Source organism: Trichechus manatus, unplaced genomic scaffold, assembly GCF_000243295.1.
Source record: "Trichechus manatus latirostris isolate Lorelei unplaced genomic scaffold, TriManLat1.0 scaffold00012, whole genome shotgun sequence".
In the NCBI taxonomy this organism is placed as follows: domain Eukaryota; kingdom Metazoa; phylum Chordata; class Mammalia; order Sirenia; family Trichechidae; genus Trichechus; species Trichechus manatus.
Window position 1 is genome coordinate 14,256,370 of NW_004443948.1, and position 19,815 is coordinate 14,276,184.

General features: G+C 36.2%; 1 protein-coding gene across 1 annotated transcript in view; it reads right to left on the minus strand.

The window, feature by feature from the left end:
- ROBO2 (roundabout guidance receptor 2) overlaps positions 1-19,815 on the minus strand; it is a 591,630-nt gene that overhangs the window by 84,499 nt on the left and 487,316 nt on the right. The window contains exons 9-13 of the mRNA XM_023726649.1: positions 18,846-19,051; positions 14,332-14,413; positions 13,665-13,827; positions 11,953-12,119; positions 8,286-8,407 (exon numbers count right to left, since the gene is read on the minus strand). Of these exons, the coding sequence (XP_023582417.1) occupies positions 8,286-8,407; positions 11,953-12,119; positions 13,665-13,827; positions 14,332-14,413; positions 18,846-19,051 (740 nt within the window). The remainder of the gene's footprint in view (positions 1-8,285; positions 8,408-11,952; positions 12,120-13,664; positions 13,828-14,331; positions 14,414-18,845; positions 19,052-19,815) is intronic.

Genomic DNA, 19,815 nt, shown 5'->3' on the forward strand with positions numbered 1-19,815 from the left:
AAGTGAAGGCAGCAAATCAATGAATGCTAACTTAAAACATTAGTTTTAAAAAGTTAAAAATTCTGAACGTCAATAAAAATACGGTGGAACAAAGGACCGGTTTTCTACATTTGGTGTGGCCAAGCTAGAAAACTCCATGAGGTTGGAGGAGAATGAGTGTGTGTATTTCTATATATAGATGGTTTCAATTTCCCAGCTGAGCCTCAACGAGTAAGATTTTCTTTACCCACTTGATAGTTTTCTAACCCTCAGAGATTTTCTGGAATTAATGCTACACTCGGGTGAGGGTATGTCAAGAAAAAGTAAGCCCAGATTTGATGTGAAGCTTATGCTCTTTGAATCGTCATCCACACTACCAGTTTGTGTCCGTGCCCACTGACATATTCTTTGAAAAGGAGTTGTTCTGACATTCCAAAACAAAGTAACCAAGAAGCAGAAAAAAAAGGTAAATTTATGAGAATCAAAGAGAGATGCCTTTCATCAAAACTGCCAATGTTCAGAAAAATCTTTGCAGCATGTGTTAAAACAACATTAAGCTTGCATTTTATAAACTTCCCTGCATTCACTTTAAGTGAATTTATACACTGAAAGAAAGACATAACTCACAATAATAGCTTGTTAATACTGAAAGAAGCAAGCTGTGTTTTTAAGAACATTAAGCAGCTGTTTCCAGATGAAGGGAGTCTGTAAATCAGGGTAGATTGGTTTTATCCATGTTTGGTTTTCATTAATTAAGTGTTTTAGGGACCTTATGAAGCTAATGTTTACGACACAACATTGGCTTGCTCACTTCAGCATACACTGCCTTTAACCAGCTTATAATAATAACCTACTTAATAACTAAACAGTTTAACTTGTAACTCTGTGCAGTTGCAATACATTTTTTAGGGAGGAAACTTGTTGTTACAGGTGGAAGCAAAAAATGAACATGCAGAACATTACCTTTAAAACAAAACAGGTGGGATTTTTTATTGGCTATGCATTCAACACCACCTGACTTTTGGAGCTCATTTTGACAAGTGCTCATTTTCAAGTTAAACCATATGTTTGTTACTCATTATATTAACATTTTGATTACAAGAAGGCGGATTTTTGCTTTGGAGTTGATTACAATAAAATTCTGGCGATACTTCCATAGCATTATATGACTTTTTAAAAATAGGTATTTTTCTGACACATGAATAAAAAAGACCTCTCATAAGGAAAAAGTGAAATGATGAAGAGAGTTTCAGGCTTCCAGCCATAATTCTCAATTTGAGTTATGGTTCAGATTCTTAAAGTTTCTGAGCCTCAGTTTACTTAATTTGTCAAACAATACCTCTATTTTAAGGGCACAGAAACAATTAAATGAGCTAATGTAAGTGAAAACACTTTGTAAACTTTAGGGAGACACAATTTTAAAGTATTTTTTCAGGAAAAAACAAAACAGTTGCTATTAAGTCCATTTGGACTCATGACAACCTCCTGTGTTGCAATGCAGAACTGCGTTGATAGGTTTTTCCAGGTTGTGACCTTTGAAGGGCAGTACTAAAAAACAAAAAAATCTACACATGGCCCTCAAACCAAGAGTTTTCATTAAATTTTTAAATGAGGTGTTTAACATCTAACTTTTCAATTAAAAAAAAAATACTCTCTATCTAAATTAAAAATTCAGCATGAATTTTCTTCTGTGCGCTTAGCCTGCTTAGTGACCGATCTGGTTTTAGCTGAGTTCTGAAATTCTAGTTCCCAAATGCACTCTTCAATTCCAGTGGCTGTGATGTTTAAGGGGCAAAGAGTCTGTTATGCTTTTTGTCCTTGAACCAAAAGGGAAAAAAAATCTCTACGAATAATCGTTTTTCAGTAGAGGATTTATTACTGTTTTCCTTTGTGGACAGCTGTATTCTTATCATGTTTGCTTATCCTCATTATTAGAGCTGTTGTTTTCAGAAAGTAGTCTATTACTTCTATCATTCCCTCAAGATTAACTTTAGAGGGCAGGTGGATGGCCTTTCCAGTAAAAAGTCATAATGCATTTGGTAATTGAAACCTGCCAAACTTTGGTAAACCATCAACACAAGAAATGGGGAATACATTTCTTTCCCCCTCCTCCAATGTTAACAATGTGATGGTTTTAAATACATAAATTTAACTAGTTGAAAATGTTACATGAAAATAAAATATTTAGTTACACTTTTCTTTGGCACCCTACCTAACCCCTATTCTGACTTCATTTCAAAAAAATCTGTTGTTATTCGGTACCACTGAGTCAGTTCCAACTCATAGCGATCTTAAGTATAACAGAACAAAATGTTGCTTGGTCCTGTGCCATCCTCACAATAGTTGGTATTTTTGAGACCACTGCCGCAGCCACTGTGGCAATCCATCTCATTGAGGGTCTTCCTCTTTTTCACTGACCCTCTGCATTACCAAGCATGATTTCCTTCTCCAGGGACTGGTCTCTCCTGAACACATATCCAAAGAACATGAGATGAAGTCTTATCATCCTCGCTTCTAAGGAGATTTGTTTGTTCTTCTGGCAGTTAATGTTATATTAAATATTGTTTGCAAACTCCTTAATTCAAACGCATCAATTCTTCTTTGGTCTTCCTTTTTCATTGCCCAGTTTTCCCATGCATATGAGACAACTGAAAAGACCATGGCTTGGGTCAGGTGCACCTTAGTATTAAAGTGATATCTTTCCTTTTCAACAGTTTAAAGAGGTAATTTGCAGCAGATGTGCCCAATGCAATACGTCATTTGATTTCTTGACTGTTGATTCCATGGAGGTTGACTGTGGATCCAAGTAACATGAAATCCCTGACAACTTCAAATTTTTTTCCGTTTATCATGTTGTTGCTTGTTGGTCTAATTGTGAGGATTTTTGTTTTCTTTACGTTAAGATGTAATCCATACTGAAAACTATACTCTTTGATTTTCATCAGTAAATGCTTCAAGTCCTTTTCACTTTCAGCAAGCAAAGTTCTATCCTCTGCATATTGCAGGTTGTTAATCAGTCTTCCTCCAATCCTGATGCCAATTCTTCTTCATATAATCCAGCTTCTCAGATTATTTGCTCAGCACACAGATTTAATAATTATGGTGAAAGTTAACAACCCTGGTGCATACCATTTCTGATTTTAAATGACACAGTACCCTCTTGGTCTATGTACAGGTTCCCCATGAGCATATTTAAGTGTTCTACAATTCCCTTTGCAATGTTATCCATAATTTGTTATGATCCACACAGTTGAATGCCTTCCCGTAGTCAATAAAACACAGGCAAACATCTTTCTGGTATTTTCTGAGCCATCTGACATCAGCAATATTCCACATTCCAAGTTCTCTTGTAAATCTATCTTGAATTTCTGGCAGTTTCCCTGTTGATATACTGCTGCAGCTGTTTTTAAATTATCTTCAGTAAAATTTTACTTATGTGTGATATTAATGATATTGTTCAATAATTTCTGCATTCCATTGGATCACCTTTCTTTGGAATGGGCATGGATAAGGATCTCTTCCAGTCAGCTGATCAAGTAACTGTCTTCCAAATTTCTTGGCATAGATAAGTGAGCACTTCAGTGTTGCTTGTTTGCTGAAGCATCTCAGTTGATATTCTGTTAATCCCTGGAAGCTTATATTTCACCAATGTCTTCAGTGCAGCTTGGACAACTTCCTTCAGTACCATCAGTTCTTGATCATATGCTCCCTCCTGAAATGGCTGAACGTCAACTAATTCTTTTTGGTACAGTGACTCTGTGTATTCCTTCCATCTTGTTTTGATAATTCCTGCGTCATTCAATTTTTTGCCTATAGAATCTTCCAATATTGCAACTTGAGGCTTGACTTTTTTCTTGAGTTCTTCCAGCTTGAGGAATGCCGAGCCTGTTCTTCCCTTTTGGTTTTCTAATTCCAGGTCTTTGCACATTTCACTCTAATATTTTACTTTGTCTTCTCAAGCCACCCTCTGTTCAGCTCTTTTACTTCATCATTTCTTTCTTTCCCTTTAGCTACTCTATGTTCAAGAGCAAGTTTCAGAGTTTCTTCTGATACCTACTTTGGTTAATCTTTCCTGTCTTTCTTTCTAATGATCTTTTGCTCTCTTCATGTATGATGTCCTTGATGTCATCCCACAACTCTTCTGGCCTTCAGGCATTAGTGCTGAGTGTGTCAAATCTATTCTTGAGATGGTCTCTAAATTCAGGCGTGATATATTCCAGGTTGTACTTTGGCTCTCGTGGAATTGTTTTAATTTTCTTCAGCTTCAACTTGAATTTGCACTTAAGTAATTGGTAGTCTGTACTACAGTCAGCCCCTGGTCTTGTTCTGACTGATGATATTGAGCTTTTCCACAGATGTAGTCGATTTGACTCCTGTGTATTCCATCCAGTGAGGTCCATACGTATAGTCATCGTTTATGTTGTTAAAAAAGGTATTTTCAATGAATAAGTCGTTGGTCTTGCAGATTTCTATCATATAATCTCCCGCATCATTTCTGTCACCAAGGCCATATTTTCCAACTATTAATCCTTCTTCTTTGTTTCCAACTTTTGCATTCCAATCTCCAGTAATTATCAATGCATCTTGATTGCATGTTTGATAAATCTTAGACTGCAGAAGTTGGTAAAATCTTCAATTACTATACCACTGGCATTAGTGGTTGGTGCGCTAATTTGAATAACAGTTGTGTTAACTGGTCTTCCTTGTAGGCGTATGGATATTATCCTATCACTGACAGCCTTGTACTTCAGGAGAGATCTCAAAATGTTAAATGCAATGCCATTCCTCTTTGATTTCTCATTCCTGGTATAGTAGACCATATGATTGCCTGATTAGCAGCTCACTAATGCCTAGGATATTGATTTTCAAGTGTTCCATTTAATTTTTTTTACTACTTCCAATTTCCTAGATTCATACTTTGTATATTCCAAGTTCCTATTATTGATGGATGTCTACAGCTATTTTTTCTCATTTTGAGTTATGCCACATCAGCAAATGAAGGTCCTGAATACTTTACTCCATCCACATCATTAAAATCGACTATTGTGAAGAGGCAGCTCTTCCCCAGTTGTATTTTAAGTGACTTCCAAACTGATGGTCTCGTTTTCCAGCACTGTATCAGACACTGTTCCACTGGGATCCATAAGGTTTTCACTAGATAATCTTTTTTGGAACTAGATTGCCAGGTCATTCTTTCCAGTTTGTCTTAGTCTGGAAGCTCTGTTAAAACCTGTTCACCATGGGTGACCCTGATGATATTTTTAATACCAGTGGCATAGCTTCCAACATCACAGCAACACACAAGCCACCACGGTAAGACAAACTGACCAACAGGTGGTGTTCCAACAAATTTACTTCTCTCAAATACACATCTTATCACATGTGTAACTACAAACTCTTAAGGAACAAATATCCCAGGATATAATTGAACCCCTTCTTGTTTTGAAGCTAAATAAAAATCAAAATGTAAGAAAATGACTGATTTGATCATTCAATAGATAGTTATTAAAAAACGGTTTCATAATAGACATTCTGCTCTCTGGAAAAAGAAGAGAAAGATGTGGAGTCTCAGAAGCCATAGCTCAGAAAGAAAATAGCTATGAAAATTAGTAGTGACAGGCATCTTAGTATAGAAAGATGAATATGACAAGGTCCCATTCTAGGAAGAATCCTAGTCTACTGACATGGAATTTTGATCTAATTTGATTAACTCTTTCAAACTCAGTGACTTTTAAAGTAATTAACTTCATAGAACACATTGACTTTGACTCTTACAGAAATAATTCCCATATTTAGGTCTTAAAAGTCTGTGAGTGGCCATCTAAGATACTCCATTGATCTCACCCCTTCACCAGCATGGGAGAAAGAAGAAAACTAAAGACACAAGGGCAAGATTAGTCCAAAGGACTAATGGACCACAAATACCACGGCCTCCACCAGACTGAGTCCAGTACAACTAGATGGTGCCTGGCTACCACCACTGACTACTCTGACAGGGATCACAATAGAGGGTCCCAGACAGAGCTGGAGAAAAATGTAGAACAAAATTCTAACTCACAAAAAAAACAGACTTACTGGCCAGACAGAGACTGGAGAAACCCTGAGAGTATGGCCCCCAGACACCCTTTTAGCTCAATAATAAAGTCACTCCTGAGGTTCACCCTTCAGCCAAAGTTTAGACAGGCCCATAAAACAAAATGAGACTAAAGGGGCGCACTAGCCCAGGGGCAAGGACTAGAAGGCAGGAGGAGACAGGGAAGCTGGTAATAGGGAACCCGAGGTCGAGAGGACAGAGTGTTGCCATGTCGTGGGGTTAACTAATGTCATAAAACAATATGTGTACCGTTTAATGAGAAGCTAGTGTGTTCTGTAAACCTTCATCTAAAGCACAATAAAAAAAAAAAAAAAAGAATTAATTTCCATATTTAGAGGAGGGAGCAACCCTTTCATGACCATTGGGATTAACAGTTACCCACCAATATTTTTTGTCTCTCAGGTTTACTGGGAAGTTAATTTTCCACTGACAGTACATGCAGCCTTTAGGAGAGGGCCTGCATAATTGTTTGAAACCAAAGAAACTGGCATGTGCCACAAATTACTGTTTCTAAAAGATATTGTAGGACATGTCTGAATTTTTTGTAAGAAAAATAGAAATTTTGATAATTTTTATTTGGGACACATATGTCCCTATGGACTCTGAGAGAGCTCTAGGGGTAAAATTTGTGGGACAATGGGTGTCCCTTGGATATGTTATCTACAAAAAATTCAAAGCAGAAAATAGTTGCTATATATTGTTTTCACCTTAGTGGCCACTGTCTGAACAAACACATTTTGCATTCTGAAATAACAGTGGTCAGGGAGAGCACTTGAGCATTTGCAGCATATAGTAAAATATCACTTTATTTCTTAAACCCACCGAATTCTTTGAGTGCCTGTGAAAAAAATTACTACAATTATACACAAGTTTTGGTGTTGCTCTATAAGTGTGCTGAAAAAATGTAAAGGTAGTTGATTTAACATCAGAAAATAACTTCATTAAAAACTTTTGTGTTTCAAATGATACCATCAAGAAAGTAGAAAAACAACCCAAGGACTGGGAGAAAATATTTGCAGAGCATATATCTGATAAGGAAATTCTATACAGAATATATAAAAAAAACTTATAGCTCAATAATAAGAAAACTAACTGAATTTTAAAATGGGCAAATAATTTGAGTAGACATTTCTCTAAAGAAGATACTCAAATGAGCAATAAGCACATGAAAAGATGCACAATATCATTAGCCATTAACAAAATGCAAATCAAAGCCACAACGAGATGTCACTCCACACCCACTAAAACTCATTGTCATTGAGTAGATTCCAACTCATAGCATAGGATGGCTATAATTAAAAAAAACAAGCAATAACAAGTGTCTGTGAAGATGTGGGTAAGATGGAACCTTCAAACAGTTTTGGTGGGAATGTAAAAGGGTACAACCACTTTGGAAAACATTGTGGCAGTTTCTAAAAATGTTAAAGAATTAGCATATGATCCTACATATAGACCCAAGAGAAATGAAAATATATTTCCATACAGAAATGTGTACATGACTGTTAATAATAGCAAAAAGTGAAAACAACCCAATGTGCATCAACTAATGAATGGATAAACAGAATGTGATGTATCTATACAATGTAATACTATTTGGCAATAAAGCACAATGACTTGAGTCTTACATAAATAATTTCCATATTTAGAAGAAGGGGCAACACTTTCATGACCATTGGGATAGAGTACAATGTGGATAGACTTCAGAAACATTATGCTGAGTGAAAGAAGTCACACACAAAAGATCCCATATTGTATTCCAGTTATATGAAAGGTCCAGAATAGCAAATCTATAGAGACAGACAGCAGGTAAGTGGTTGCATAGGGCAAAGGTACAGGGCATGAGGACTGATTGCTAATGGGCATAACGTTTCACTTTAGGGTGATGAAAACGTTCTAAATATAGATTATGGTGATGGCTGCAGAACTCTTAAACATAGTAAAAAAAAATTGAGTTGTGCATGTTAATCATATCTTAATAAAGCTATTAAAAATTCAGAAGGCAGAACATGCCATGTTTATATCATGATCTTTTACTATATTGAATATTTTTCTTATCATTGATTACATAGTGATTTTAAATGGTAAGGGCTTTTACTTTTTAATTTTGGGGGGGTATAGTTTTCTTGTATCATTTATATTTTAAAAAAGAAAAAAACCATTGCTGTTGAGTCGATTCTGACTCATAGTGACCCTATAGCCTTTGAAAACTTACCGTCCAAGTGACTTGAACCGTGGTGGGAGTCAACACAACAGGAGTATGAAGACGGACACTGATATCTCCTAGTTCTTTCTGTACTTGTCTATGGTCCACTCCTTGTGCTGGTGGGCTGATATCTGCAAGTAGATAACCATTTCAATTTTTAAAAATTCATAGCAAAATTCCAATTTATTTTACATAAGCTAATGTTACACATTAGAAATAACTACAGGGAAAAAAACAACTTTGTGATGAAAACATTCAAGGATCATTTTACATTATATATATATATATATTGTGTGTGTGTGTGTATAATGCTAGGATATAATTTGAAAGACGATATTTATCTTCATTGAAAAAATATTCACAGAAGAGTCTTTATAATCTCTGACCCCCATTCACATACACACAAATTGTGTGAAAGATCTTCTGAACACAAGCATTGTTTCCTTAATAAAGAATAAAGTATGTGCTCTAAAACTTCTCTGAAAAGGTTATTTTCCTATATCTGCCCCCCCCCAAAAAAAAAACAGAACAAAACGCTGCTGTCGAGTCGATTCTGACTCATCTGGAACCTATAGGACAGAGCAGAACTGCTCCCTAGGGTTTCCAATGCTGTAAGTCTTTAAGGAAGCACACTGCCACATCTTTCTCCTGCGGAGGGACTGGCGGGTTCTAACTTCCAACTTTTCAGTTAGTAGTCAAGCGCTTAACCACTACACCACCGGGGCTCCTCTTACTTATTTTATAGAAGTTGGCGTTTTGCCTTACTGAAGGATTTTCCTGAGTAGGAAATGGAGATATATCTGAAATCTGCTGTTTAGAAATTTGTCCAGACACTTGTCTGAATAGTAGGTTTGGTTTTCTTGCTCCTGGACCTGTCCCAGCCTGGGAGCATGGGAGGGAAAGTAATCAGGGGGGCACTGGGGAACGAATTACATCATTACAGCTAAACAGAGTGAGGCAGAGAAGGAAAAGAATCCTTCAAATTCAGAAAAGTAGATTTTACCAAAAAACTTAAAATTCTAATAATAAGTAATAAATTCTGAGCAGTACTCCAGTATCTGACACAGGGGTAATGCAGCTGCTTTTGGACAATGGGGAATGGACAGGGAAGGGAGAAAAATGGGGAGGTTAGCCATACCTTGCTATGCCCCTTATTCACCATTCAGTTAAATACTACTCTATCACTCCATGAATTGGTTTACACTCAAGGTATCCATTAAGAAAAAATGATAAGTTATGGACATCCAAGTCTACTAAATTGATAATACACACTGAATTTCACACCTACTCAAGTCAGCTTCCCTAATTGGTGCACTTTAATGTTAAGTTGATTTTTTTTTTCTCCAACTACTTTATTTTAGGAAAGAAGTCCAATTTAAAATGATTTATTTTTCTAGTCTTGCTTTCTCTTCTTTTCTCAGGCCACAATGCAACACTCTGGTACAAGTATGTTTAAGTACATATCTCAGCCATAACTTCAATTACGTGTACTAACTTAAATTGGGACATAAATAATTGAGAGCCATAATTTGGTGACTTTTCTTCAGTTCCACTTTTTTGTTTTATCTTTAACAAAAATAATAAACAGCGGAACTAATTTTTACTTGACTTAGCAAAAAAAAAAAGAAAAAAATGTTACCAGTAAATTAAAGTACAAGTATTTGCTGTCTTACTGAAAAAAAGAGATTTCCAGCTTCTGTGTACTTAATACCTTTGGAAAACAAAAGCTCACACATAGAAGTGCTCTTTGAAAAGAAGTGCTTGGCAGAATGCAAAGCTGCTGACAACATGGTATTAAAAAATGATGCTGATGTTCAGATACAAAACATGAGTTTTCCTATTAAATATCTGCTAAGAGAACGTAACTCCTGTGTTCTATATAGTCTCTCGACTGGAACAAGCCAGATCACAAACAACTTTTCATTAATCTTTTTTGACCTTTTCACTGTGAAGTTATTTTATGAGTCAAGAGTTAGTGACTGGCATAGTTATTGAATGATCATGAATGTCTGCTGGATTTAATCATACCAGACATCCTCCCCATTGGTGATCTCCCCACCTTGCATTGCAGCTACACACAAAAACAGACTATTTCTACCCACACAGATATAAGTGATCCAAGTACTATAATTTCTTGACTTAAAACTGTATCCCTCTTGCATTTCAAGTTTAATAATTTACTCATTAAATTCGGAAACACTAAAAGCAATTGGATCCAGGTAAGATAAAATATAACCAGTTTCAGGTCTTCAAATGCCTTGTTGTGCTTTTTCTTTCTCCTTAGACAGGTTCTTTACCTACAGGCCCTTTATCATCATGGAAAATTAATCACATTACTGCTTACAGAACAATAGCAAAGTGGCATTCCCTCCTCCCCTGACTGTCATCATGTCAGCAATGTTACAAAGTCACGTGGTGACTTTATTTCACTAGATTCCTTTAAGGCACCCTTCTCTGTTATAATAGCATGCTAGTTACTATTACTGAACTGCATTGTAATTATAAGAACATTTTATGGCTGTATGGTATTTTACATAGCATAAAAAATACTACTTTGAATTATATCTTGCTCAAAGCCTTTTTCAAATAAGAAATAATTAACCCTTTCTCAAGAACCCAGTGGGAACTAGGCTGAAACAAACAATAAAGCCGCCATTCCTATTTTATTAATTCCTTTCACCTCCTAGTAAGAAAGAAAACTTGAATGTAGCAGAGTACATTAACCCTTAGACTCCAGTGCCTTTTCAACTTGAAGAGACAGGGTACTCAAGATGAGATGAGGAAATCTTCCATTTTGATCGTATATTTTAATAGTCTGGGTGTTTTTAAATTAGTTACAAGAACTGCATGCCTCAGGAAAAAAGTGACATACTGCTTTCAGAAATGAATTGCTTCTTTTAGCCCTATGATTTAATAAAATGCACCGTAACAGTGGTTTGCAAACTTGAGCATCAGCATCATGGGGAAGGCAGGTTAAAACAACTGCTGGGCCCACCCCCAGGGCAGCTGAGTTGGGTTCTGAGGATCTGCATTTCCAACATGGTTCCAGGTGATGGAGATGCTGCTTGACCAGGAACCACGCTTTGAGAACCACTGAACTGTAAGAACAAAATTCCTGAACAATAGGAAATAATTTAGATACTACGATCTGGTTTGGAGAGCCCTGGTGGCGTAGTGGTTAAGTGTATGGCTGCTAACCAAAAGGAAGGCAGTTCAACCCACCAGCCGCTCCATGGACACCTTATGGGGCAGTTCTACTCTGTCCTATAGGGCTGCTATGAGTTGGAATCGACTGGATGGCAATGGGTTTTTTTGGTATCTGGGCATCTTAGCTATTAAAGATCATTTTTGCTATTGCCCAATTAATTTCAAAGAAGGAGAAAAAATTCCCCTTTGAAATACAGTGAAGACATAACTTAGTGGATTCACTCTTGCTGTGTAAATGGACCCAATTAGCTTGTTTATTTTTTCTAAACAAGATCCCGAAACTCCAGAAAGAGGACACGCCTCACCAAAGTGAATGGCAAGCTTCCTCTCTTTACTAGATCGGGTCTAGTGAATAAATATGAAAAGCAACTCAGATACACTTATCTTTCCTCAGGAAATCCTCTTATTCTTAAAGATCTGTTTAATTCCTAACTCTAGAATCAGTCACGTTTACAGCTACCGAAATTACCTTGTGTGCGCACAGGATCTGACATGGGGCTGGGGTCACTGAGACCTTGGGGGTTGATAGCTCTGACCATGAATAAGTAGATTGTATTGGGTCGCAGTCCTCTGACAGTGTAGAGGGTGGTCTTTACATGGTTGGCCACCGTCTGCCAGCTATTGCTCACTGACTGGCTGAAATAGGAACAGAAATTTCATTTAAAGAACAGTCATAAAGATATCGAAAATGGAGTTGGGTATCAATGACAAAGGTTAATGGCTGAAAATTAAACGCACACACATACACAACACTTGAAGTGCTCAGCCCAATAAATGAAACATTTGGATGATTTCAGTTTATTCAACAACAAAGCCGAGCCTAACGAAAGTGCCATGCACAACAAAATTAAACTCAGCCCGGGAGATGTGACAGCCCTTTGTTAATGCACAGCAGCCCACTAAATGAATACCTGTAAAAGGAAGAGAGGCCAAGATCACAACATCAAGTTTATACAATAAATATGGTCCTCGTAAATGTATATATATAGATATGTATATATATACCTTGAAAAGAATTAACCTGTAGAAAGAATAAATGGACTACAGAGTAAATTATGCCAACACATTTTCCTGTTACAGGGTGTGTTTTCTTTTGCATCAATTCCACATGCAATATTATAATAGAGCCTTCTAAAACTACATATCTGTAAAAGAAGAAAGGAAGCATGTAAGGAATATTTTCCCTTGGTCACATTTTTAATAAAATTGTACATTACACAGTATTGGGATTTCTCATCTCAGAACGGTAAAATATCACTACATCTGTGTGTGTGCCACTTTCGAGTACTTTGTCTAAGGTCAGATGCTACCTTTGCTCAAAATAAGAAGCAAATGTGATTTCCATGGCTGTCTGTTTATTTTTCAGAAGTCCTTCAGCATCAAAGCATGCAAATGATAGAAAAATACTATTGGGAAAGCTGAAAACTATGTATCTATCATCACCTTAAATATAGATTAAGGACACCGAAAATGAAAGTGATCATTATTCTAATGTTGGAAAAGGACAGTGGTTATCATTTCATCTTTAAAATGTCAGGTAGAAGCACACTGAAACCAAACTGAAAGCTACATTTTTCTCATTTTATCCATTCATATTTTACCCAGTCTGCAGAAGACTATAATGATATGGACAACACTTAACTTCAAATAACATGTGGAAACATCTTTTTCCTTACAACAACCAGAAGCACATGGAATCAATGTAATTGTGGCTTTTAATTTTCTCTCACGCATACCCAACAGATGTATTCAAATATACAGCATAAAAACAAAAGGAATTTTTTTAAGTTCTGCTCTAATTATTAACAACAAAGTTTCCAGGATCCCATGCCCCAGTAAACTTCGCATAACTTAAACAGTGCCCGTACCTAATTAAATTATTGTCTGCCTAGTTCTAATGTCAAAATTCTCATCCCAAATCCCTACAAGGGTCACAGTAAGGAAAGGAACTAAATGAGTATGTCATAAAATAGATTCCCATAGATCTAGGCAAGGATATCTAAGTTATAAATGAAGAAAACAGCAAAATCTGTTCTTGAATAAAATCAGATATAAAAGATTAATCCTTAAAACACATTGATTGAACATGTCATTGAAATAAAACAGGAGAGTTCCTGTGAGATTTTAGAATTTAGGAGTTAAAGAAAAAACCCAGCGGAGGACAAAGGAACTGTCCCATACCTGAACGCCTCAATGATATATGCACTTGCTGGAAGGGTTCCAGGGGTACCTGGTTGCCAGGACAAGGTGACGCTGTTCTTAGTAACATCAGTGACCTGTGGTTTGGATGGTGGTCCTGGCAAGTCATTTAAATCATAATTTTTACTGATTGTTGCTCCAGATTCTATAGAGGACAAACAGAAAAAAAATTAACTTCGTTCCTGATTGCAAAAGCTGACGATGCTGCTTACAAAAAGGATAAACAGTCTACTAAAAGAGCTGATGTGGACAGAAAGCAATTCATCTTCATTCTGAATCAGAAATATATAAGTGAAAATTACTCTCTTACTATTAGGTCCTATGAGTCAGAATCGACTCGACAGCAACTGGTTTGGTTTTTGGTTTTTACATGTTAGTAAATGTTGACTTGACTTCCACACATAATCACTAGAAGTGCTTGCACTTTAGAGAAAGACATTAAAATAACAAGGTTATCAAGGACACGTTTATCAAACTGCACATATGCAATGCTATATGCCAAGTGGCGCAGGAATTCAAAAGTGGGGGAAGATTTAGTTTTTACATTCAATGAATTTAAAATCCCGATCTCTCCTTCTTATTTGATAATGAGCTAATTGATAAATGGGCTCAGGATTTCTACTGTTCAGGTAATTCACAAAGAACTCACCTGTTACATCCAGCACAGCACTCCAGGAGGTCTCCCCACTTGAACTTGTAGCCACACACGTATACGTGCCAGTATCAGAAATCTACAGTGCACAGAATGGGCGGAATTAATCATTTTGTGGAATAATTACTTGACCTCTACCAAGCAATATTTAACTTCTTAAAATGTGATATATCATTTGGCCATCCAAACTGTGCATTAGAGTCAATCATATGTATGCAGAAAATAATAAAATAAACACACATAAGGCTATTTTATTTATAATAGCAATTCAAAGGTTTTTTTTAAATTTATATTTCTGCAACTAGATACTTGTCTGGTAAACACCATTTCTCTCTCCTCTCTCTATTTCTCTCTTGCCTCCACGGTAATACTCATCTCTTAACTCCATTTTATGATGGGGCTTCACTGTGTCAGAGTCAGATATGGACAACTTAGGACAGAATGTTTTCAGCATCCCACAAACATACAGAGAAACAGCAATGTAAAGCTGTGCTTTCTGTCTCAACTACACTATATTTCAATGGATAAAAGGTAGCCAAGAAGACATAAGCAATGAAATAACAGGTGGCCAACCCTTCATTTCTTTTGAAAGATATGGAAAAAAGTGAAAAAGAAAAATTTTTTTTAAAGTAAATATTTCCCTTTAAAGAGTCAATTCCGACTCATAGAACTGCCCCCATAGAGTTTTCAAGGAGGGCCTGCAGCAGTATGAGAATGAAGGAAACAAAACTGTATCATTAAAGGCCAAACAAACCTTGTTTATTGAATCACTGCAATTTACAGGTGAAAGGGACCCCAGAGATAATCTATGACATTTTTTTTTAAGATATACTTAAAAATCGCCATTTCATTGATCACTTAAATATATATTTGTTATTCAATGAAGAATGGAAAAAGACTTTTAGAAAGAAATAGTTGATAACATAATCAAGATTTCTCTTTCACAAATGAAAAAAGCAGAAGATTCAGTGAGCATACCTTGACAAAAGCCCAAGATTAATAAAAGACGTAACCCAAAAGTCCTCACTGTGGTTGAGCCGTCTGTGCTTACAGTACGAACAACACACATTTACATCAACTTGGGAGTTGAAGAAAAAGTGAGGCAAGGAAGAAACACTGATGACCAAATAGAATATCGCCATCACAAGACGTAGGATTAAAATTCTGTGATGAACATCAGTCTAACTTTTGATGAAATATGGGAGGTTGTGGTACATTATATCTGCTGGGTTCAAAATGTTAAGTGTATTGAGGATTCCACCTTCTACAATGGACTCTCAGGTAAATCACTGGTGCACGGATGTTACTGCTGCTGAACCATTTTAATTGATTTGAAATGCCATTATATATTTTAACTTAGCTTTCAAATTGCTCTGGCATGTCGTTCTTTACCATATTATCTCTGTACAATTGTCTTCTATTGTATGGAGGAATGATGGGGATAAGCATTGTAGAAAGAGTCATTCTTTCAAATGTGGCTGTGCACACATTATAGTCATTAAAAATCTTTGCATTTAAGAAGCATCACTCACAAACTAAATGTAATGAGCTGAGGTTGGATTTTAATGGGATATTCATTTGAATATGGTCCGTGGAAGAGGAAAAGAATTTGCATTTTATTATAGCTGTTGAACAAAATGTGGCACTTGTTATTACGTGCAAATGCTAAGAGAAGAGGTAGGTAATGTTTCTTAACTGCATCTCCTTGTCATTGTGTGGAGATACAAGTCTGACGTTAGCTGTGGTAGGTATAATTTTAATGAGTGTTGGAATATTCTACTTCTCAAAAGACACAGATTCAGTTACCAATTAGCTGGACTATGAGGACACAGCATTCATCATTTCTTTTTCTTGTATTAAGTACCAAAACAGAAATACTGCAACACAAAGGAATATGACCTATAGAAATCCTCTCTTGACTGCACGAGTGAAATACTGTGAAGCACATTTTTATCTCCCTTTAAATACAGCCATCTTACAGAAAAAAGAACAATGTTTTCATTCTGGAGTTTATCAAAAGCATAAATATCATGACTGAAACTCATTCTTATATCACCACCATCATCACCACATTCATTTTTACTCCTTAAACTTTAAATAATGTCTTTTGTGATCATGAGTGTTTCACATCTTCTCCATCCTCGTCCTCTTACCCTTAACCAAGTGCTTTAAAAAGAGATTAATGTGTTGGCACGCTCCATCACCTACTTTTCTCCTTGTGTAGTTGGCTGCAGACAAGCCCCAGGAGCTTGTATCTCAGAAAGACTACTCAGAAGCCTGTCAGTGGGCTCAAAGTTTGTTTGAGATCATCCAGCACCCATCTTTAATTGCTTCTTTCAAGCACTACTGGGGAGCTTGCCTATTCAAGCACACTCTTTAATTCAGTGGCACAGTGAAAATGCATTAACCTCCATGGCCCAAGTCTGCCTCTAGCCCAGAGAGAGAGGTTAAAGTGTTTACACAAGGAAACTTGGCATTAATTTTTAATAACTTCCATTTTGTTCAAAGAAGGTTAACAATTAATTTACAATCAATGATAAGACAGGCTAAACAAAATCTGTATTAATTTACTTTTCTCTTATTTGAACTTGACAACATTGTTTTCATCTTAGAGCAATAATTAGTGTCTGAATCTCAAAATTAAATGTGTGTATGTGTATGTGTGTACACATTTACAATTACATGAGCCACAAAAATAGAAAGCTATTCTTTTTGGCATATGTATCCATATGATATACTGATAAAACAAGCAGATAAACATGTGAACGTATTTATATACTTAGAGAAGAATATTTCAAATTATGATCATCTGAAAATATGTACAATAAAAATATTTCATTTTCCTCCCCTGGTTTGTGAATGGAAAAATTCCCCTATGTTGTTTTTTGTGGTTTTTATTCTTCTTAGTGCACAATTTCTACCTGGACATCATATTCTACAAATTGTTCTCTCACTGAATAATTTTCCATCCATTCTTCTTCATCAACTATCTTAGTTCTGGCTCTCATTCCCAATCTTGTCGTTACTATAACACACTGTCCAGCTTTAGCATAGAGCTTGGTATGTGGCGGGGGTGCTCGTTATATTTGTCAAAATAGTTCAATATATTTGTGACAGACAACTGGTCCCTTGACAAAACCCTCCCAGTATTCTCATCTTGTGCAGTCAGTCGTCTTGATTATGGGAGGGACCTGTGACTTGCTCCTGAGATAGAATATGGCAGTAGAGTGATAGGATGTCACTTTTGTTAATTTGTTATATAGGTTTATATTACTTGTTTTGCAAGGAGACTCTTCCTTGCTGACTATGAGGATGGAAGTGGTCGTTCTGAGGACATCCACATGCCAAGGAACTAATGGCCATCTCTGGCCAACAGCCAGCAAGAAACTTGGGTTATCAGTCTGATACCACAAAGAAGATTATTTTTGGAAAAGATCTTGGAAGAAGCTCTTTTCCCAGTCCTTCTTCAGATGAGACAACAACCCTAACTGACACCTGACTGTTGTCCTGGGAGACCATGAAGCAGAGGACCCAGCTAGGTCATCTCCAGACACCTGACCCTCAGAAAATGTGAAATAAAAAAATGTATGTTGTTTTACATCTCTAAGCGTTTGTTAAAATTGTAACACATTAATAGGTAATTAATACAATACTCAAAACAAGACATTTTATTTTGAGTTCCTCTTGGAGCAGGTCCAACTTTTTTATAATGTTGTCAGGAATGGTCATTCTTCACCATGTAATCCTCTCAGAAAGGGCAAGAAATGGCCTGTTCTTGTCTATGGGTTTAAACATGAAACCCACAGAAATGTAACCTAAAATATAAGGTTTTCTATCAACTAGCCAAATCTGGTGCCTATGTACTCAGTCTCGTCTCTTTTCTCTTTAATTTCTCCACACAACTCTTTGGCCATCCCAATTTATCCGTATTTCCCTACATATATCTTGTTTTTTTTTTTTTTTTTTTTAATTCCCTTTGTTCATCAGAGTAAATAAGAAGCATTTGTCACTTTCAAATTACTTTAAATAATGTAGTACTATTATTTACATGGAGCCCTGTTGATGCAGTGGTTAAGGGCTCAGGCTGCTAACCAAATGGTCGGCAGTTTGAATCCACCAGCCACTCTTTGGAAACCCTATGGGGCAGTTTTACTTGGGGCCATTACTTGATGGCAATGGCAAAAAAAAATTATTTACATTAAAAAATAATTACATTAAAAATTATTTACATTACATTACATTTAAATTTCTAGTTTCACTGATTGCACACATACAGATTGGGATGAAAGAGTAAAAGGTGTCTAGGTCTGTCATGAATTTATGAGTAGCATAAGGACAATCACCTTCCCTTTAGTTTTAATGCATCATATGTAAAATAAGAAATAACATAGCCTACAATAAAATATAAGACAATTACACTAGGTATAAGATTTTAAGTTCACGCACAGTTTTTCCCTAGGGCAGAACTTACATTGAGATGAAAACTCAAATAGAAGTCAAACATCACTTACCCGTAAATTCTTAATCTGTAGTGTTCCTTGATCTTGTATTGTTGCCCTTGGATCTCTACCCAGGAAAGTAAATCCTTCCTTTAACCAGTTAATTACAGGAAGAGGATCACCAGTAGCTTTACATTTCAATAATGCTGTACCATCTACTGCTAGTGTTTGGTTGGCTGGGCCTTGTAGAATTATGGGTGGAGGTCTATCTGTCAAAACTAAAGGATAAAGATATTTTTAGGATATTTTAACTTCTATGAAATCCAGTAGTCTTGATATCTTGATATTGAAAGTAAGGTTAATTTCCCAAATTCATTCATATTTCTTACAATGTACTCTGTATTTTCTTTATCTATACAAACAATATATGTATATGTATTATTTGAACTCATTAAATAGTGTGCATTGATGTATTTGAACTGTGGTGTTGGCAAAGAATATTGAATGTACTGTGGACTGCCAAAAGAATGAACAAATCATTCTTGGAAGAAATACAACCAGAATGCTCCATACAAGTAAGGATGGCAAAACTCTGACTCACTTACTTTGGAGACATCATTAGGAAACATCAATCACTATAAAAGAACATCATGTTTGGAAAAGAAGAGGGTCAGTGAAAAGGAGGGAAACCCTCAATGAGATGGACTGACACAATGGTGGCAACAATGGGCTCAAACATACCAATGATCATGAAGATGGTGCTGGACCAGGCACCATTTTGTTTTTGATATATAAGGTCACCATGAGTTGAAGCCAACTCAATGACAACTAACAACATATACACCACGCATACTATACTAAACCCATATATATTGTTTATAATTTACTTTGCATTAACTATAATTAAGATATAGGTATATATATGGTTCAAACCCATCCAGTAGCTCTGTGGGAGAAAGGCCTGGCAATCTGCTACCATAAAAATTACACCCTAGAAAACCGTGTGGAGCAAATTTAAATATAGAAGTTATAATATAGATCC